Consider the following 23,113-nt stretch of genomic DNA (forward strand, 5'->3'; position numbering starts at 1 on the left):
TATCAGGTTCTTTAATAAAAAAAGTTGAAGGTACAAGTCTCCCAATGTCCATTTCAGCAAGAAAAATTCAGTCAAAGAGCTTAAAAATTTGGTGACATTCCCAGTAAAAGCAGGGGAAAGTTTAAGTCTTTGTTGCTGAGAAAAACTGAAAACATAATCTGGAGCTTCAGTCAATTCAGTTTTAGCGTAGATTTAGAAAGAAGTGAGGTTACCAGACCTGCTGCTCCTGGATACCCAACTCTCCAACTGTGGCTGGGTATTCACAAGAAAGCAAGCACGGAATAAAAAATTGGTATCTGTGCTTCTGTTGCATTGATTTTGATTCTTTTTTTTTCTGCTAATCAGGACTCTGACAATATTATAGAGGTACAATGCTAAATTGATAAACTGTGTTTTTAAGTAACACAGTTTAAGTTTATTGTTTAAGGCTTCAAAACAGTCTGTCCATCCAGTCAAGGTCATCTTCTCAGCATTATGTTACTACATTATATCAATACATTTCATTAGATTTCAAAAATTAGAAAACACTGCTTCACTAACCTGCATCAGCCTCTCCAGCTGGTAGAACTTGCAGTGAAGATCCTCAAAGTTGTTCTTGTAGAGAGCTCTGAGGCCGTATTCATACATGATTTTCACCAACACACAGAAGGCCTGTTCCTCAGGCATCTGAAAGAACATGGGTAGCTTTAATGAATGAATTTAAACATTAAACAACTTACTGTCCAAAATGTATATATAGAGCCATGAAGGAAACTAGGACACTTTGCGCAGAGCTCCTCAGGAAATCTGGTGGACACACAGTCTTCAAGACAAGAAACAGATTCATTCTTTATCTGCATGTCAGTTGGGCTCTTTGATGCTAACAGACCAGGGTCAAATTTTATTTTGGTAAACCAAACCCATCTGCTCCTTAAAGCAGAAGGAAAACAAATTACATTTTATTTTCTGACATTATCTGACTGGCTGTAAATAAACGCAGAAGGACAGATGAGGAAGGTGAAGGTGTGAATGACTTTAGAGGATGGACTTCAAGGTGTTTGCATGTGCAAGAAAGTATGTACAAAAATGTGTGAGCATTTTACTGTTTCAGTGTGTTTCAGTGCATGTGTTGCTTAGATAAATGAAGATAAGAGGCATGAGAGAAAGCTTAACACTGTGTTTGTGTGCATCTGTGAGGGTATATGGGTTTATTTCTCCTCACACGCACATACTCGCAGACGGTGAGGTGGGGTGATATTTAATCAGAGTGACAGTATGTGTTTGGGGCTGAATGGGCTCCTGCAGGTAAACCTGAACCCCTATTAATATTCCTGACATATCCTCTATAACCTCTCCCTTCTTCCTCTTCCTCTTCTATAACCGGTCTGCCGCCTCCTCCTGTATAACCTCTCTTTCTTTTACTGCTGCTCTCCCCTTTATATCTCCTCCTCCTCAACTTTACAGCATCCTTCTCCATAACTTCCTCCTGTTTTCTTCCTCCTCCCCTCCTCTCTTTCCCACCCTCCTCTCCTCTATACCTCATTATGAACCTTCGCCGAATTCATCCATAGCTCTTCTGCCAGACTCTCCTACCACCTCTCCTCACTCCACCTCCTCCTGACCTCTCCCTTCCTCTCCACTCTCCCTCCATCTTCCTCCTCTTTAACCTTTGCTGCCCTTGTCGTTTGGACGCCAACCAAACTTCCACCGCCCTCTCTCCTCCACTTGGGATTCCCGCCTCTGTGTGTCAGCTCCTCTGTCTCTCCTCCATCTGTCTTTTAGCACATTCCTCAAATAAATTTTCGGTTCTTTTATGCAGACAAGTTGCAACACACAAGCAACAAACAAGACAAACTAAACACAGGATAGGAAAGAAAAAAATTACAGTTAATATGTATGGAAAATGGAGACATGGAGCTATGCGACTGCCAGTGACCTTGAAAACAAATGTGTGAGAGTGAATGAATGTCTTGTCCGCCTCCTCCCCACTCCTCATTTTCTGCTATGACACTCTCTCATGCTTTCAGCTTTGCCTTCTTTCATACTCTCACTCCCCCTATTCATCCAAATCATTCTGCTATAAACTGTTTTCATTCAAGCAGTCAGCAACTTTCTTTTCAGCCAGAGACATTCTTTCTATCTTCCCCCCTCTCTCTCTCTCTCTGTCTTGATTGAATCTTGCTTCTGTTTTATTACACCTTGTACAAGCTATCAGACTTGGTTTCTGCAGAATCAGTGAGGTGTAGGTGTAGCCGTGCAATGCTGATATATTTTCTTTGTGTGTTAGCCTTGACAATTTGTGTGACTACTGTCTTCAAACACGATCCTGAGTAGCATCAGGTCAATATTCCAACAGCTCCAGAGAGCTTTTATTTTGAAAAGGTACTTCTTAAAATGTACAGGAAAGAAATGAAAAAGATTTACTTTTATGGCTTTAGTAATGCTGTTGGATGAGAAAGTATATGTCTGTTTATATGTGCAGAAAGTAAAAAATAACAGCAAAAGTGTTCACATTGTGTCAGAGATTAACTGACTAAACTCTGGCAATTGTTGAAGCTTTATTTCATGTTGTATTAAATCAACTGTTATGCTGTTTTCCTCAACCCGAGTCTGCATGTGTGTGAGTGTACTGTATCCATCTATACATCTATCTGCTGCATTGTGTTGACCATGAAGAGGCAGGCTCAGTGGATAGAGAGATGACGAGTTTACTCACGTGCAGCAGGAGGACAGCGGCGAGGAATGACTGACCCTGGCAATAACCAATTTCCTCATCATAGACAGAGTAGGCCTGTGTGAGAGAAAAGAAAAGGAGGGAGAGGAAAAATTCATCCTGGTTATTCAGTCAGCCAGACATCAGAAGTCACTGACATCAATCATTGTTTACAATGTATGTATGTAGTTGATGCTGTAATGTTATATCCTCCAATGTTCTCCATATGTTCACACATTTATTAACTACTAAATGTCAACAATGTCAATGTCAACTACAACAATGTTGGACACAAGTATTTCATTTTGCAGTGGTCATAAATTAAAAATAACGTTTTTGGAACTGACAAGAGTCATGACCCGTGATGTGATAAGGGTACAGCAGATTTTTAATACACTGTGAGGCTCAACAACAGTCTGACAAATACTAACACAACATTACCAACTATACAGTGTGTGTTCTAAACAAACTGACTATTGATTGTCACCCTAGGTGAATATCTTGTTCACGCTAGTACTCTCAAAAACTATACCACTGCTACGGATGTGACATTACTGATGCAAGTGTGATGATCTTTCCCTCACTGGATGGATAATATGATTCAAAAGGGTTGTTTCATGTCGCCTTTGTCCGACAACAATTTATGACTAAAAACTGTGGGTGACATTTTCTGTATTTTTTTAGATGATACATGAATACATAAATCAGGTAAATCTGCTTAAGTCTGGCATCCATCCTGTACATATCTGAATACTTAACTGCTACTCCCTGCATCACAGTCACACAGTTACAAACATTTGGTGGCTGCTTAGTTCTGCCACAGTCTGTTACAGTTGCACTAGTCAATGAACAACTCCACTGGAGCAGCTAGGATATTTTATGCTATGCACTTAAGCACCAGGAGAGGGGTGAATGTCAGCCGATGGTTTAACAGCCAGTCAGTTTAACTGCTACATAAAAGCATCAATTATGTTGCTAGAGTTACTTGCTGTCCATCACAGGTTATAATATCAGGAGCAGACATAAAGAACAGTAATTAACTATGCTTGAGTTGATATGCATGATATGTAAATGTTCTTAATATGCTCAGGAATTTCAAACCCCTTTTTTACAAAACATTTTAGTCAGTAGCAAGTCATCCCTATACTATTTGATTTTAAAAGCTTAGTGCCTTGTCGATCTTCCAGTTGGCACTAGTCTTATCTCTTTAATGTAAATGTTGTCAGAGCATCAGCACGCACACAAGACATTTCCTAGGAGGCAGGTTCTCTCCAGTACCAGGGTTTTTCCTTTTTTCAGACGAATTTCCCTTGAGACTGTTTCTCGCCGTCTTTGGTTTTCTCTTTGTCAGTGTCAGCTTCTCTCTCTCTCTTCTCCCACCCTTTCCCACTCTATGAGACGGGCATCTATTCACTAAATCCTAAGCTAGGTCCTTGTATCTAATAACATGACATCGAAATGTCCACTTTAAGACTGTGGGAGGACAAGTACAGCAGTGACTTAAGAGTTTGTTTTTGTTCTGTCAATGAAAAATTGTTACACAGAAAATCACCATTCTATCAACTGGGAAACCTGGAAATCTTTATTTGATCTTTGCTTTCATTGCTACGATTGTGCTAAATTAACTTTTAAGAGTTGGATGACAAAGGTGCTGCCACTGCTCAGAGAATTAGGGTTGTGATGTGTAACAACTCTGTATTGGACACTGGCATTTATTTCAAACAGACTCCGTAGCCTTGGACCTGCAGTGACCGATTTTCATGACAACTTGGGGGCAGCAGAAACAAACTGAATGCGAACACAACCTTGACAAACGTTCACTCTCTTTTAGCTCTGTTGTTGGTCCCTATCAACTCCTAAGGTTAATATCTAGGTTTTCAGTTGCACAGTGCGCCACTGTGTTCACAAGCACAGTTGCTAGCTGTGTCTGTCTGCCATTTGGGTCATAATTCATAAAATCTGTAGACTCATCTCTGTGAGCAACCCATTACACAATGTCACATTGTTTTAACATTATTATTTGATGTAATCTTATTATAAACACATTCATTATAGTCACTTTAAAGTCAGATACCTGTGCTCACCATCATGGCACCAACAACATAGAAAAGTACATCACTCATCATGGAGACTAGCAGCAATTAGCAAACCAAGCGTAGGCTGGGGTAGGAAGGCCAGATCCACTGCCCCGTTAAAGCCTCATCAATCCTTGTTCAGTACAGTAAAAAAACTTAGTCACGCCACAACACAAATCTTAGTTTAATCTTCTCACCACTGCAGTAATAAGAGAGAAGAAGATCTGTCCAACATAAGCAATCTGGATTGTTTTGTCATAAAAGTATGGAAGACTGAACTAGGAGAGTAACCTTCAGATGACCGTTCAGGAGAAGTGCTGTCTCAAAACAGTCTGTAGTTGACACACCCCACCAATCATGCTAATGAGCAAACAGACAGGCTTTTTCACTGTGTAAACAAGAATCCAGGGACAGGCAAAACTGTCTAAAACCGTTCGACCTATGCTTCTTTTTAATGGGGGACAAGGTGAAGATGACTTCACACAGCTTAAAAGCTTATCTGGATGCATTCTTGCAAGACATAAGGGCTGGAGAAAACATTAACATGCAACGACAACAACTACCAAAAAAACTTATACCTGCTTAATTGGGAGGTACCAGAAAAAGTGGAACAGTAGTGGGACACAAAAAAGGGTAGCCGCAAGTCCATTCTGAGATAAACCCTCTCACATGACCTCTACTTATATCCTGGTGGGCAAAACCAGAAGCCTGGCAGCTCAAAATGTTTGAGAGGTGAGCAGCACCAGAACTGAGCACAGACCCAGAGGATGCAGAGGCACTTAATTTTATCTTAACATGTTTAAATATTATGATTTTTTTCTGCTCTTATCCAAAACCACTTGAAATGACTAAGCTGGTAAGAGTTCAATATCTTCCTCACAGATATGTTGGCAGGCTGCTCAGTCTCTGATGGAAACATTAACTGTTACAGCAGTCAAACCTGCTTACATTGGGTTAAAAGAATCTTTCCCCCCTTTCCATGCTTGAAAAATGAGTGTGGACATCCAGAGCTCCACTGTTGATCTGTTCAGCTAATTTGGGGTTTGATGTGGAGGTAATGGAGAAGTCTTGTGGAGCTGTCTGGAGTGTAATCTACAAGCTGACATGCTTGATGGAGTGTGGCATTCACACGTCCCCAACTCGGTTGGGAGAAGTGCATGCTGACAGATGGATGGGGGAGGTCCTGGTGGGTGAAATCTAAATTTGTTAGCCTGAGTAGATAATAGGCTCAGAGGGATGGATTATTACAATCTATATGCCTAGTGTCTCATAACCAATAAGTACAGGGTTTTTTTGTTGTTATATGCTACTTTGCAGAAAACTTTTCAGAGAGTATAAATGTGTTAATAGTCATAGTTTAAAATCTATAATGTATGTGTACACCATTGCACTTAAAATTCTAGAGCACTGTTAGGTGTTTATTAATCCACTGTTAGGTATTATTGCTACAAAAAAAAAGCAGAGCTATTTTGGTCACTAAATCAGGGAACACTGGCGAAAATATATAGGTCATACTTTGTTCCTGGTGTAGAGAGAAAAAATGTAATCACAACTTTTCAGGTTCTGTTCCAGAAGGAGGAAAACCTAATTTAAAATCCCACTGACATTTCTTCTGGTTATAAAGTAAGGAATGATAGGACGTGATATTATAATAAGTAATATTCAATCTTTGACTATAAAGACTTGATTTCTGCTTCCATGGTTGTATCAGTTTTTTTGTGTTACATTACGTAACAGTTTCTTGCATTTGTAGGTCAAAGGTCAGCACCATGTTCAGAGCACAGCATCATCTTCAGAATAGGAAGGGATTAAGAAAGGCATGATTTTAGTCTAACAAATCCTGCCGGCTTTGTATTTACAAGTGAATGGAAGTCTGATCAGAATGGTAGTCACCAGGATATGATCTAGTATCCTGAATAATATGTACATGGATATACTCACTGATCACTGGGATACGCTACATTAGCTTGGTTGATGGGGCATGTTAATGTGTTATCATGTTTGCTTTTTTCCCTGCTATGTTTAAGTTTGGTATCCATGGAAATATAGAAGATAGCGTCTTTATCCATTTATCTGAGAGTCACAGGTTTTGAATACGCCACACCAGCTGGGAGAATAATGTTCTTTTCTTCCTGAAAACCAACTGCCAGTGTGTCCTAGAGTGAGGCAGTTAACCCCCGACCGCTGCAGTGGGCCTTTTGAATGACCACCAGTAGATGTCTGAGGTTGTGCAGGTCAGCTGGAAGTGTGAGTGAGTGGAGCATTAAGAGAATGAAGCAGATTATCACTGAAAAAGAGCACACAGTTCAGGTGACCTTCCCCACAGAATAAAGGTTAGAAAACAAAAGACTCAGGGCTTATTACTGAGTAGGATATGAAGATGAATATAAACTTTGTCCTGGATCCTCTGTGCCTGTTAACCTACTCATGCCTCAAGATCCAACCAACCTTATCAGCAGCAAATCTACATGGATTTGCATACAAATGAAGGCTGGCTCGCCACTGACCTAGTTGGGTCCAGACTGGATGCTAACCCTTCCTGACAGGTTATCCCAGAGCACTGACCGGCCATACTCTACATCTGCAGCGCCAGGAAAACACTAAGGAGCAAAAGTTCTACTTCATCATCCTATACCTACCTTTGATTTGAAAAAATAGACAAAACATGCCTATGATATACTATATTTATATTTGTGTTTAAAGCAACATTATGCAACAATTTTACTTTAAAATAACTTTTTCTGATTACTAATGAAAGTGACAAGTGAGCGATTTCTGGCCCAACAAAGGTGAAAATGTTTGGTCAACTGTTAATAAAATATCCCCTTTGGTCTATTGGGTTACTCTGACAAATCATACATGCTGTTTTTTCTGTATGTGATAGAGCTGCTGGATACATTGTAGGGCAACGCAAAGTCATCAGTGCATAAAAAACGTCTTGGTTGAGTTCACAGCTGCAGTCAGGGTAGGAGGAGGACAGTGACAGAGATTAAGACTGGCTTTAATACATAACAGTAGTGCTGACCTTGGCTTTTGTCTGAATAAAATGTACCGTGTGTCTTCACAGATAATTACCTCAGGATGTGAGTCTACTGGGAGCCTCTCCTTACAGCACTTATTTTCCTCATTCATTTTAATGGAAAGGGGGCACTGGTGTTTGAGGGTTTTTTTTTTTGGCACCGCCTCATGGCAGATCCACAAAATGTCAACATAAAGGGCTGTTCAATATTGTTTGTGCATGTTTGTATGGATGAGACAGATGAGATTATCCATTGTTATTGGTGGTGTAACATGGTGTTTCTTTTGTAAGCTTGTGTCAACATGGGATCCACAAGACAATTATCAATTTAATCTATATCTATTAAATCACATTACATAGACTTATATCAAAACTTTCAGGATTTATATAAAAAATAAGTGGACACAGCTCCCTACTTCACTCAACTCAAGTTAAAATGAAGTATATTGTACAATGCATTTTAATTGTCTGACTATGTTGATGTTGTGCCCTTAGCAATGTTTTCTCAGATAGATTTGGCTGCCACTTCTACTGACAGTCCATATATAATAACTGCAACAACAACACAATACAACAACACAGCAAAAAAATGCTGTATTTTAATGGAAAAATGAATTTGGACATTGGTTTTGATATAGTTTACAGTCTTCCAGTACTCATGAAAACTCTGGCTATATCTCATACGCTCATATTCACTAACAAATTTTAGCTTCAAGGACATCTCAGGATCAGCCTGGCAGTACAGCGCAGGACTAATCATTGAATTACTGTGAGTCGTTAAAATGATGAATTTACTCCACCTCTAAAAACCTCCAAATCTCAAGTATTCAAAGTAGGTCTTGGAGTTCTACAATAAAAGCACAGAGCATTCTGCAACCGACTGGTCTATTTCTTGCCTCAGATTTGTTGTTGAGAAACCGTTTTTGGAGGGTAACTTAAGAGAAATCTACCACCTACATAACAGCTATCATGTCTTTCTACTTAAAAAATTGGAAGAAAAGATCAATGACTGTCCACTGAGGGGTACGTACATCCGGTATGTCGTGTAGGAAGGGTTCATGCTGATGTCTCAGTATAAGGCGGGCACTGTCAATCATATATCATAGAGCCAACTTGAAATGCCAAGCAAATTCCTACTGAACCTTGCCAGACCACAAAGTGAAAAAAAGGAAAAATACAAATGGCTGGCTTCATAGGGATAAGCACAAATTTTAGAAGGTTTAGTACACATTTCAGAATTAGCCTCTCATCTCACAGCATTTGATTCTCAGCAGGAAAGTTTTCAAAAATGTTCGAACACAGCATGAAAGAGTTTATACAGAGATCTGCCTTCTGTTCCATGATGCCACAATGAGAGTGAGGTAACATAGAGTGTTGTATAATCCGGTGCTGATTTTTTAAAAATCAAATCTTAAGTGTCTGGATGTTACTAACAGCCAGCTCTGTTGCTAGACTGATGCCCCACCACAACCTCAATGTCATATCTCCGGCTCACCTTGCAGATCTTGTACAGTGAATCCTGCCCGTCTCCGTCAGAGTCCTTGAAGTAGTCGTGTGCGGGGAAGGTACGGTGGATGTCCCGGGTGATGACACCTTCCTGTGCTGAGTCCTGCAACACACATGAATTATATATTATATGAATAATTATAGACATGTGACCAAATTTATACATGCATTGTGTTGATGTTCTGTTCATGGGTGAAGGAAGTACAGGTTAAATACAGCTTATTCTGATGTGAGCACAATTCTTTTCAACTCAGCACACAGGACTTCGTGACATTTTCACTGGTGACACCCTTACATATCTTTTCTGTTAGTAAATGTTTATATGCAGTAGAAAAGAGGGCAATGAATTGTGCTCAACTTGCAACCAACCGCGTCAATTCACAGCTATGATACAAAGCAGCAACACATTGCTATGTCACTGTGTTTGTGCGTGTATTAGTGTTTGTCCCATTCCTCCTGCAACAGCACTCCCCAGGCCTCAGTCACTTAGTCTGCACTGTCTAATCCACAGCCACTGCAGTGCACACACACACACACACACACACACACACACACACACACACACACACACACACACACACACACACAAGGCTGCTTGTTGTCCTGTGCACTTCTCACTCACAAACACACATGCACACACAGGCAATCTGCTATTTCCCCCTCACTTTCTATTCTCACACAAACACAGTAAGTTATATGCACACTGTCACACACACAGTGCAAACAGTACCGGAGAGAAGACTGGCAGCACAGCATTCTCCAACAACTCACTGTAAGCTGCAGATAAACCAACCCTGAGCCTGACTGGCCTTGATGTGTGTTTGTGTGTATCAGAGACAGAATGGGAGACGGTGTGCGTGTGCAAGAGCAAGTGTGAGTGAGAAATTTCATGTTTTTTGCTTCTTTCTTGCTTCTTTCCTCTCCTTGTTTCCTGACAATAGAGAGAAAAGAAGGAGGAAAGGCAGTCTGCTGTACATTTGGGAAAACTCTGCAGAATGATAACACTCAGATGGTGAAAGGTCTTGGTCAGGAGGTCCCCTGTTTATGCACAAAATGAGGATTGTGGACTTTATTCATATCTCTTCCATTCTTTGGGGGGGATCTAATGGTCACTTTGAACAGGAGAAACATTAACAGCAAGCAAAACCTCTCTTAAGACCCTTAAAAACAAATTTACAGCTCAATCATCAATCAATCAATCAGCTCAATCATCAATCTAAATTCACTGCTTTGCTGTTTTGGGGGGAAATTTTGGTTTTACGAGAGCTGCAACGATGAGTTCATTAGCTGATTGCCTGAAAATTAAACTGCAACAATTCTGTTAATCAGTAAAATACTAGTTATTTTTTACAAAAATAAAATTATCTGGTTCCTGCCTCTCAAAGGTCAATATTTGCTTGTTTTCTTAGTATTCTACTAGCATAAACAGAGTATCTTTGGGATGTGGACTGTTATTTGGACATCATCTGAAGTTTCTAGGTGGGGCATTTTTCACAATGTTTGGATATTTTATGGACCAAGATTAATCAATACAGAAAATACAGTCAGTCAAAGTTGTTCTTGAACTTAATTTATATTCTGTTTTCTAATATTACACTCTATGAATACTATTTTTTAATACTGTTGAAATAAGTAAATGTTGTCAGGCATTTTATGCCTTTATTAGATACACACTAAAGAGATGACATGAAATGACAAAACAAAACAAATATTAGGGATTGTGTGGCAATGTTTGTTATATAAGTAATGCTACATATGGTAACTTCTGTTACATGGTAATTTGTGTACCCTACATAGTTTTGCATATTTCTGTTGATCAACTTTTGCTGTTCACAAACTGAACTTGGGACTAATAAAAAAATTAAGTTCTAAGTCTTTTTTCACTGTTACTAATAATAGCTGATTTTAAGTCATCCACTTTGTGTGGAAGGCTGTGCGAAATAATCACTAATACAGTTATGCACGCATTACATTTCATTAATCAATACTATAGTTTGATATTACACTCAACAATTAGCTAAATATAATTCCTTGTTTGCCATGTTGCCAGTATCCTACATTATGCTTATTTTGTATGAGTACAAATATATATGGTGTAAGTGCTTTACATGTATGCACACGTGCACACACAAACACAAACATACACACATGCACACAGGGTTTGACAGAAGCTGCTGGCACAACTGTGTGTAATGCTTTAATGAGATTTGTAGTGTGGAGGTGGTGTGTGGTTCTGTGTATTATGTGTCGGAAATGGAACTAACAGTTTTACATTGTGTTCCTTCTGTGGCAATAAAAACAAAACAGATGCAGCTCTTCAGGAATGAAGGCAGTGTAGTGAGTGTTTTTTTTTCCCTCATGTCTTCATGGTTCTCTTAACCTGAAGCAAAACAAATTGTGACCAAAATGTGACACATTTCAAAGTTTGTCAAAATGTGTTTGATGGATGATGGAACTTAGGGTAAATCTGGATACCTTGATTAATATATGGAAGTGGTATTTTCCCAAGACAGTCAATCACCATCGACTAATAATTGAGGTAATCTTACATTTGGAGGTGAAATGAGTAGTTGATCAACAGATAATCAACCATCCATTATTTTGATAATCGATTAATCACATAGGTAACTTTGCAAACAAAAATCTCAAATACTCGCAGAGAGTATTTGGAGATTTTTTTTCAGCGAGTAAAAACATTACTTTTAAAATAATTATAGACCAACGATTAATGTATTCCTCTTTATGAGTTGTTCCATCAATAAAAAACTCATTTATGACAATGTAATTACCATGGCAACATCAGCAAGGACCACTAAGAATCTGGTTGACAGTGGAAGTTGTAAACACTTTGATTTAATAAACCATGCATGCCTCTACTAATTAACAGCCTCATTACTCAAAAAAAAAAAAAAAAAAACAGCACAAAAAATGAGGAGAGGACGTCCTCTACTCCGCTTAATCTCCTCCTTCATTCCTTCCCTCTCATCTTCAATCCTTTCTACTTCCTCTCTTCAATTTCATTCCTCTTCCCTACTCCCACCTCCTCTTATTTATCTCCTCCCCTTTCCTACTTCCATATTCTCCCCTCTCTTCTACTTCATCTACTACTGCACCATCTCTTCTTCTGCTTTCTCCATTTCCTTTTTATTCCCAGGTATATACTTTTCTCTTTTTCATTTCCTTCCCTCTCTCCTCTCTTTCTACCTCTATGTGTCCCCAATATTTCCCTCCCCTTCTCTCATTTTAAATGCAGAGAGCAAAACATACTGTAAAGAGAAGTGTGTATAGTTCATGTTTACTAGGTGTATTGTAATGAATCTGTTTTAACCTGTGAATATTTTTTAAAAACAGTAATGTTATGTAATTGTTTTTAGCTACAACAGAATCACAAGGAGACAGTTAATGGATAATACTTGCCTATTTTTATTAGTTACTTAATTAACTTAATTATTATTGTGAAAATCTTTAGGATTTTGGTTGGACAGGATGGAACAAACACTTCCAGGGTAGAAAGAGTAAGTTGTAGCTCTTACTTACACATACTGAACTGTTACTTGAATTCACAGCAGATCTGAGCTGATTAATGTATACCTTGTCTTTCTAACTGCACACTGGAACATGAGTTATATGCTGCTTATTGGGATGGATGTGTGAATGTGTGTGTGTGTGTGTGTGTGTGTGTGTGTGTGCAAATGCTGAAGCTGGCAGCTCTTTGATCTCTGCAGGGAGGCTGAGGTGCTCAGGAGAAACTGCAGCCTCATCAGCAGCATCAGTTCTCAATCACAGTGCCCCAGTTCAACTTCCCTGCTGCACACCGTTAAAACAAACACAAAACAAAGACAGTAAACCTCTATTCCACAGGCAGAGCCATACACAGGCTCTAAGGGTTTGCCTACTAGTTAATGCACTGAAATTTTGTGTGTACAGCACTGGTTCAGAACAAACAGACTGATGCTTTCCAGTCCCAGCTGCATTAATGGGTGGAAACCCCTAACCAAGCATCAGAAAATAAGAGACTTAAAAAGCAGAAATGTGACCACGTCAAAGAACTCTGACAGTCTGTACTCATATAACTAAGCTCTATAGGTTGGATTGAAGAGAATCCAAAAGTGTTTGCCCTCTGTGTCATGGTTTGGGCAGAGAGCCCCACACTTTTCAGCACCCCCCAGTCATCATCTTCTGAAGCTGGAGAGAGAGCTGGATGTCGACACCGACAGCAAGAAACAGAAGGCTCAGCATCGCCACCACTACACCTCCATCAACCAATGGATCTTCAGCCTGAATGTCTTTCCACTGCTGCCACAGGTGAGTCAACAGAGGAGACAGACAGAGAAGCTGTGCGATGTGTTTGTGTTTCAGACAGGGGTAAGGACAAGGGATCTGTGGCAGCGATAGACCAGAGTGGGAGCGGCAGCAACATATCTGAAGAAAAGACTAGGCTATTCCTGACTCCAGGTAATCCTCTTAGTTTCTATGTTGCTCTTTCAGTTGCTGAGAAAAAAAGTGGATGGCGGTGGTTTGGGGAGTGATGATTTACACAACCAGTAACGGAAAGGATTGTTGGATCCTTCCTGATTGTGAAAAACCAGTACATGCAAATTTCAGTAAGCTGCTCCACAGGAGTGACAAGGCAAGCTGTAAGAGTCTGTTAGACCGTAAAGCCTGGGTAAAATAGAACTACATACACGCATATTCATGAGGGCAAACACAACAGTCTGCATACATGCACACAAATGTACCTTGATGAATGCTTTAAAGCACAAAAGTCAGTTCAACCAAGCACACGTAACACATCAACCTTTACTCAGGCACAAACACATATACAAAACGCTGGCCCATATACATACGCTCTCACCTTTCATCTGCACACAAATCACCAGGAATGCTATACATCAGCATAGACTCTCAGTATTTTATAGATGACATAATAAATATGGAGGGATTTGAAAATTTAAAAAAAAACCATCAGCACAAGCTGGGGGATTACATTAACACTGTCCACCATCAGTCTGAATTCACTGTACTGTGTGTGTGTGCGTGTGTATAGCTGGTGCTGTGTGTTTTCTTCAGCATTGTGTGTACCCGTCAGATTTATCCCCTGGTGGCTTTTAAACTGACCGACTGAAGGCAGAAAACAAGACAGGAAAGGAGATGGAAGTAAGGAATGAAAGAGTGGAAGAGGCAAAGAGCAAAGGAGAGAGGAGATGGAGAGACAGAGAGACAGAGAGAGATCAAGACAGATACCACAGAGAGAGAGAGACATATTGAGACAGAAGTCGAGAAAGAGAGAGATAAAGAGAGGGCAGAGAGATATGTACACAGAGGGGAATGAGAGGCTTCCTCTAATTGTAGCCTGGGGGCTTGTTGGGCAGACAGTCCATTACTCAGACCTCACCAACAGGTAACCTACTTAACACACACGGCTAAAAATAAAAACTGCTGATGTGTCCAACATGTCAAAACCTTCCCTTCCCACCTCCACATCCCTCTACATTCAACAGCATTTCATTTAGAGAGTCAAGAGGTTTTTCTCTGCATAAGAAGTGTCTGGAGACGCATTATAGCCATAAAAGAGCAACACCTCTGTATCCATATGGTCAAACCAGGCCTATTTATAAATCACTGTTGATTTATAAATCAGTTTCTGCTGTGGTTTGCATACATGCATACATTTTGCATATATTTGTTGGGAGTTTTATTGACCTCTACAGTGTTTTTCCTTGCATCAAGTTGATAATTATGTTTTTCAAATCAAATTCATACAAACATAAAAATAGCATATTTTCATATAAATGTAGTTCAAAGCTTCTTTCAGAGGAAAAGGCTTATGGCAATGGCTGATAGGAAATTAACAACAATTTTGATAATGAAGTGATAATTAGCTATAAAAGAATATGTAATAATTGTGGACTCTAGCTTTTTAATGTGAGGATTGGCTGCTTTTTGTGTTTACAACATTGTAGGTAAAATATCATTGGGTTTAAGGGCCAAATTATCAATTTGACAATATCACCTTGGTGATTTTTTTACCGTTTTTTTACATTTTAGACAGTGATCAAGTTATCAAAAAAAGCGCAGAAGTATTAGCTCACTAGCAGACGTGCAGACCAACTTAAATACACACAATAATGTTTTGTTTTTGTAGCTGTTTTCAGTTCTAGCCACAATATATGAGAAAGAACTGACTGCTTCTGCTGCAATACTAGTAGAGCAAAGCAGTAAAAGGGCAGATGCTTAATGGTGGGATATTTTAAATGTTAATCACTGCCTTGGGAACTGTGCCTTAATTTATATTAAGCTTGAAGGCAATACAAGCGAACACCTGTCATTTTATGATAAAAACAATTCATTCAGGACTGGGTACAGCTGAGTTGACATGAGAGTTGTTCCATGTCAAGTGTGCTCCCTGCAGCTAACAGTTTAAGTCCTCTGTCCACTTATTGTTTGCCCTGCTGGCAGTTAGGGCTCTGTAAACTTCTCCCCGTCTCCATAGGGAGGAAAGATAAAACCAGGGACCTTTAGGACCACTGGTCACTCATCTGAGACTAGCTGACACTGATGACTAGTGACCTTGGTGAAGTCTGGTCATGGTGTCCCACTGCAGGTCACCACAGTATCAGGTAGACAGGTAGAGTTTTTCCACTGAAAGAATATCGTGCTGTACCTACACTGGATCTACTACTCCAGTATACTATGGTACAGTATCAGGGACTCAGTGTCTGTCCCTAAACAGGGGGAAAGAGAGAAGACATGCACTTTTCAAGGCACCAAAACAAACATACTTTAAGTGCTTAAGTGTACCAATAGCTGATAGCTGATGGTGGGAGTGTGGGGAGTTACATTGCATTCATATTGCTGGGGAAAATTTGAACTGTTGAGAGGAGATGAATATGGATGTCAGTAACCCAGTGAGTCAGACATTTGACATTACAGACAGTTAAACTGATTTGCTGGCTTTTTCTGCATGTATTGAGGCTAAAGTCATTTTTAAACATGAGCAATGTTGGGAACAAAATGGAGTAAATTCAGAAAAAATGTGCCAACATCTATGTGTGCTTCATAGCACAAGGTCAATATGTCAGCATTCTGCTTTAGAGGCATGAGTCAGTCTGTCCATCAATAGCACTGAATCCTGTCAAAATGTCCTTGAGCTACATAATGAACCACCTACCTGCTCTCACATTCTCACTCTCTCCAGATCTAAGTGGCAGTTAAGTGCTTAAAATGTAAAAATGTAAATGTAGAATCTCAGAAGCAGCTCCATCTCCTTATTTTACCATTGTGGAGAAAGCAGTAAGTTCTTAAGTTACCCTTCTCTTCTGCCAGTTATGTAACTCCTGGGTGTGGAAGGGGCCCATGGGTGCTGGCTGGTGAGCCCCTTGACAGAGAGGCAGCCAGGCTTTGCTAAACCGATGAGGCGGGAGCAAAATATGCCGGGTTCAGACAGCTGAACACTCAGAGCCCACTAAGTCCTGAAGTGACAGCCCAGCCAATCAGAGATGATGCTGCTAGCGTTAAACCGCTGGAGGCAACCATGAAGACAGATTGCTGGATACGAAGTCAAACTGTGTGTACAAAATAATTACAGAGGGAGCACAGCTAGACAGAAAAACCTAAATGTGTTACTTAACAACTCCAGCAACTGCCATTTGTAGGGGAACAATGATCACTAGATAAGATAAGCCAGTCCATAGCTGGAAAACAATCACTTAGTCACAAACAAAAGGTCCATCTCAATCACACTGTTAACAGTGTGGTTGGTCACACAAGTGAGACTGCCATTGTTTTTTCTACCAAAACCCCTGTATATGTACTATTAGATATTTCCATATTGCAAGCCTTTTGAGATCTCTGGGTGTACTACATCACTGTGAGCAATTCTGCAAATTAATTAGATTTTATTTTTATAAATAGATGATAATTCATCTATTTACTTTCCAGAAAATGTATTATATCAAGATGACATAAAATGGAATAAACTATGAAAGAGGATTTTATCCATTTTGTTTATCCCTATTGTATTCTTTCAAACATATTAATTTCCTGATGATACAGGATCTGACAGCAGAAATAATATAGTGCACACAAGGTTAGGTGAAAGTAGGAATAAGCAAGGTGGGAAGTTGCAAAGGACTGTACCATCAAAATGGCATTCCAGCATCACTTGCTGTGTCAATATGAATGCTATAGTAGTATATCTGTCAACAACCACCAACAAATGCCACTAAATCCATTTGGTTGGACACCAGCTGAAATTCTTTATCTAGAATGATCTAAACAATGGGAAGCTGCAGCAACCTGCTGGTGTGTGAAGTGTGAGAGCTGAAGGAGGAGGGTGAGAGGGTCGCAACAGTGTTAAATCAGCACAGATTTTTGGATTGTAGCAACTGAGAGACAATGTACTGTATAAATATACACAATATTTTTTTCAGTGTTATTCCATTCAAATCCAATTATCCAGAGTTGTCAGAAACCACAATGATCACGTCACCACAACTGTCCATTTAAAAACAAAAGAGTAATCAGATTTTCTGAGGTGGCTTAACGGGTCCCAACTGTACTTTCAATGTAAAACACAATCCTGAAGCTGATGAGAGAAATCATTATGGTTCTGTTTATGTGTTACTCACCTCCATACACTGTCAAACCTGATTATTGATCCTATTCTCAGTTGGAAAGCTCAGAAGGCTTTCTCTCCCTTCTCACCCTGGCAGAGTGGTGGATCAACTGAATAAATTCAATGCACTTCGACACCATTGTCTCTGACAGGAATGAGGAAACAAAAGCAAGTGCTGTGCCATCTGAGCCTGGCTTCTGCTTTAGTGAGGAGTGGTGCATTATGGGCCACGTTAGAGAACAGAGACTGTGATGAAGCAGCAGGAGCATGGTGTGCTTAAGAGCACATCAGCTGCAGGACTACACCTTTGAGCTCCTCCAGGTGAGAGTCCACATAAATTCAGAGTCTCAAAACGGGTTGGAGAAAATTTCTGCTTCCATGTGAAGCAGCATCATTTGCTTTAAACTGAAAAGATCCATTCACAGAAAGTGCTAAAAATGTAGCTTGATAAGATTCTATGAGAATCTAGATGACAGAGAATGAAAACTACTGATATAGAGGGGGTGGAGAAATGACTTTAAAAGGCAGACAGACAGAGAAGCAGGGTGACATGAGGAGAGAGCAAGAGGAGAGTGGCAGCTGAATGACAGATAGCCAGAATATTAGAGAGGCTCTTCATCCTTTGGATAGATGATAGTTCCTTCAATGGAAGGCCAGAAAGTGAAAAACAGGCTGTGTTTGGATCATGAAAACCTCATGTGAACCAGAGGAAAACAGAAAAGGAGGGAGGAAGGAGCAATCGATAAATAATGGTAAAATAGTCACTTTGGCGGCTTCTGAATAAAGTGATGCCACATTTTAGACACGTTTGATTCCCCTTAAGAGAGTAAAGAGGCATCTTCCCTAGATGGTGTTATTACAACAAAACCAGTAGGCAACACAGGATGCGTGAACCACTTGCTATAGCGCTGCTGGTGTATTTGTGGGGTTTCCCTTTGTTGACCAGTCGAATTGCGTGGCTATGAAGAAGGGTGCTGTTAGACAAAAAATGTGTGCTCAGCAAGCCCTTCCTCATGAAGGTAAATATAAAATGCTTTCTAGGCAGTTTAAAGGTCTGCCATTAATTTCCATTGAGGCCCCTTCTGGCTTCTTTAAAAAATAATGGTTTGAAGGAACACACATTATGATGAGGTACAAACTATATCTTTCATATGTATATATCTTCAACTAGCTACTAATACATTTTTTTTAGTCATTTTAACTCCCAAACTACCCAAAATGAGAGTTTGTGTCTAAAACCCTAAAATGCCCTGGTCTTATCTTTCTTTAGATTCCAAAGAAAAGGTGCTGGTTTTTAAAACTATGTCAGGCAAAAAAACTTCAAAGTTTTGCCTCTAGTCATAACACTGTCAGACAGCCTGGCATAATAACGTCACCATCTCTGCTGACACACCTGGCTCCCCCAAACACTCCCTCATCTCTCTTCATTTCAGTGGTACACAGTGAGATAATCTATTGGTGTGATATTCAGAGGACGGCCGCCCAGTAATTAAAAACCAGCTCCCCCTGAGGCCTTTGTCCTTGGTTGCTGGCGAGGAAGTTTCTGGAGGCTTCCCTGGAGGTTTGAGGCTGGGGGGGGGGGCAACAGCTGGCCCGCCTGGCAGATTGCAAATTCATCTGTCTCTGTATCACTGCCGTGGCATTTTAATGGTCCGGCTGGTTCTGCATTTCAATTAGCCAAGTTGGAAGTGCAGACACAGTGTTCAGGCAGAAAGCAAAAAGGCGAAATTTCTAATTTTGCTTCCAGCAAAATTGGTGACAAGCAAACAGGTTGGAGAAAACACTGAGGGGTATCAGAGCTGTGACTAGGATTACAGCTTTTGATTAACATCTTTCTTTACTTTTTCAGTGAATTAGAGCAACAACATTTAACTTTGCTGAGCTAACAGCAGCATCTTCAGCCATGAGCGATAATTAATTCTGTTCGGCTCCGAGTCCAAGTGGTTAAGTGATTTTCATTTACAGAAAACAAAGCCTATTGATCACTTGACTGGAAATCTGACTGTGTAGTCCCACTCACTGAAATGAAACATGGCAGAACAGTGGATATTCCTCATGATCCCTGGCTGCTGGAGCCAGAAGAATTCTTGATATTTTAAAAGTTTCCTCACTTAATAAGAGAGATCAACACTGGTTTCTAATGGCCTCCAAATCTTTTTAACTCAGATACAATTTGGCATTACTCTTTAACTTGCTGTGTCTGATTCTGGCAGTTTAAGTTGCTATCACTCAGTTAGCAGGAGAGTAGTAACTGCTCAAGTTACAAAGTGCACCAACAGGTGTTCAGAGTGAGGGGTGGGAATAACAGAGGCACCATTCATCCTATGCGAGTCAGAAGATGATCAAAATGATTCTGAGGTTGTTATTGTAAGGCAATGGCTATAAAATGAGTAAGAAAAAATGAAAAATGTCAGACATTTACTTGTTTAGAGGTCATACTGTCATTAGCTGACCAGTCAACTGGATGTTCAAATACCACAAAACGTCAATGCACAAAACTCTGAAATACTAACTGCCATACTGGAAGTTTTAGAGTTTTAGTTTTTTGACAGTTGGTCAGACAAATAAAGCAATCTGAAGACATCAATTTGGGTTCCTTGGACGTCTTTGGAAAAACAAGAAAACAAAGCCTTTTGCTTTACATTAATGGCTGAATTTTCTCCACAAGCTGACTAAGGGCAACACTATTTCATCCTGCTTGGCACTTTGTAAGGTAAGACTGTGCCCCTCTCTCTGCATTTGACATTTTCCACTGGCTTTTGTCAGCACCAGTGCCACTCTTTCTTGTGTTTATCTGAAAGCAGTAATAAAGTTCATTCACTGCAAGTGTAATGTGATGTACCTGACAATATGTGTAGGGTCTATATGTATTATGCTGTAGCCAAAGTGCAGCACTGATCGAAATTTTGAGAGCCTTGGATTGAAAAAAAAAAAGCATACTCACTGTACTGAACTATGCACAAAAGCTAACTAATGTGAAAAAACATGCTGTACTGTTCCCGTGTGCACTTGGGAGGGAACAATTTGGTGCTGGAGCAGGATGAGATGCCCTCTCTCTCTCTCTCTCTCTCACACACACACACACACACAGAGCATCACTGGAAGAGGTCAGCGGATAAAGTGCATCCCCCCAGGTATCTGACATTTTCTGTGTGTTATGGTTTTTACTGGAGGATATGAGTTGAGTCTCTGTTATGTGGGGACAGAGGACCCCAAGGGATGATAGAGGTGGAGTGGAGGGTCAGACACTCAACGGGTCCATGAGAGAAGACAGAGAGACTTGTGCATGTCTACAGTTATGTGTATTGTTGTGTCTGCATGTGTAAATTGGTCTATGTCTTTCAATTCACTTGTTACTTCTGTGAAAGAAATAACTTGTGCAGTACTGAGATGGAGACACAACACACACACACACACACACACACACACACACACACACACCACACACACACACACACACACACACACACACACACACACTTTCCTTCCCCTGCATCTTCAAAATAAAATCACACGCGAATGAATAATGAAGCGGCTGCTATTTTGGAGCCAATGTTAACATCCATTTTAATTGCGCCCTATTTATAAACTTCAAATAAACTCTCTGAAACCTTGTTGCTTCTTCAGACTCAGGGTTTCCATAGCGACACAGTGCCTCTTAAGTCCTGATGTTCAGTTGGGAAGAACCAGAGAGACAATGGAGTCACTCAACTGTAACCAGGGATGTGGTACTGGATAGCTGGCAGTCTTATCCACCTTTATGAGAGGGGGAGTGCAGCTAAGCAGAAGTTAAGTGTTAAAATGTTTAGGGTCAAGGTCACTATATGCTAGTGACTGAATTTCATCATATTTTGTTTGCAACAAAAAATGTTATCAATTCTAGCACCGTCCTTCACTGTACAACTGTGATGTTCAGCAAACACAACAAATACAGACCGTGCACACACGGTAGCAGCATTAATTTCAGTCCATCATTGCCGTCACAGGATGCATTTATGCTAGCATTTTGTTGATTAGCGTATGAATTCTTGCGTTATGGCCAAAAACGGGTTTTGCAAAGTCACAGTGACCTTGATCTTTGACCACCAAAATCTAATCAGTTCTTCGTTGAGTTCAAGTTAATGTTTGTTTCATGAGAATGGAACAGACGGACAGATAACCCAAAAATATAATGCCTCTGCCCACGGCTGCCGTGGAAGTGTGAAAGTGTGTGAATTCCCGAAAAAGTCAAGTCAAATTAATAACGGCTACATGATTAAAATGAAGATCAACATTTTGACTTTCTTGGTGATGATTAATTTAGTTACTAAATAAATGAGAGTGAGAAAGACTAAAATGACACACTAGTCACACATTCTAGCAAACAGCACACACACCACCTATACTATTATTATTATATTCATTCACTTCCCTCCATCCTGACAAGCATAGCCAGACTAAATGCCACAGAGAAAGAACTAGCCATATCAATGATGGCCTGAGGTGAGCTGCTGGACTATCACTACTAAATAACTGCCTAACAAACACAGCCAGGCCTTGTGTGCTACTATGGGAAACACTGCCTCACTGATATAGGGAGAGAAAGGTGGAGCGAAAGAGGGGAGATAGGAGGAGGAAGAAAATATGCTAAGGAGCCAAGGGGGTAATTTGACTGTCTTATGGTATTTAATTCAGCTAAAATGCCCTGAGAGAAAATTAGAGAAGCTGGCTGTACATCTGCTGGCAGAGCTTCAGTACCTGAGGTCTGCAGGGAGGTTAACAGTAAAAAACATGTTTGTCCTCCACTGTCCGTCAAGGTGCTTGTCTTTGTCCTCTGTGTATGAGTAGCTAGAGCAAGAATACTGCTGTAAATTATGCCAAATCATATTAAAAATGATCAATAGAAAAGAAATAAAAGAAATTTTAGATGTTCCTTTAGCGCTGCGGTGAGGAAAGTGGATTGAAGCAGCTCCAAAGCCAATACTTTAATGAGCTCCATTGTGTCACAATAAAACCCTTTTCGAACAGGAGAAAGAATGTCTGCAGTTCAAAGAGCCAGCTGTGGCAAGCTCAGTTGTCAGACAGTGTTGACCATGGAAGAGAGGAACGTAGGCTTACAGTCTGAACCTGAAATTTAAGGATTCTGTTTCACACATAAAAGCATTAAATTTGACACTTTTATAAACACTGACCAGTTTCAGACATCACTACTTTGATATGGTTTA

At 40.1% G+C, this 23,113-nt stretch overlaps 1 protein-coding gene across 1 annotated transcript in view; it reads right to left on the reverse strand.

The window, feature by feature from the left end:
• The window catches only part of rabgap1l (RAB GTPase activating protein 1-like), a 108,403-nt gene that overhangs the window by 32,831 nt on the left and 52,459 nt on the right, over nucleotides 1-23,113 (reverse strand). The window contains 3 exon segments of the mRNA XM_018695300.2: nucleotides 541-666; nucleotides 2,696-2,770; nucleotides 9,282-9,395. Coding sequence (XP_018550816.1) covers nucleotides 541-666; nucleotides 2,696-2,770; nucleotides 9,282-9,395 — 315 coding nt within the window.

This window comes from Lates calcarifer, linkage group LG17 (genome assembly GCF_001640805.2).
Source record: "Lates calcarifer isolate ASB-BC8 linkage group LG17, TLL_Latcal_v3, whole genome shotgun sequence".
NCBI lineage: Eukaryota > Metazoa > Chordata > Actinopteri > Centropomidae > Lates > Lates calcarifer.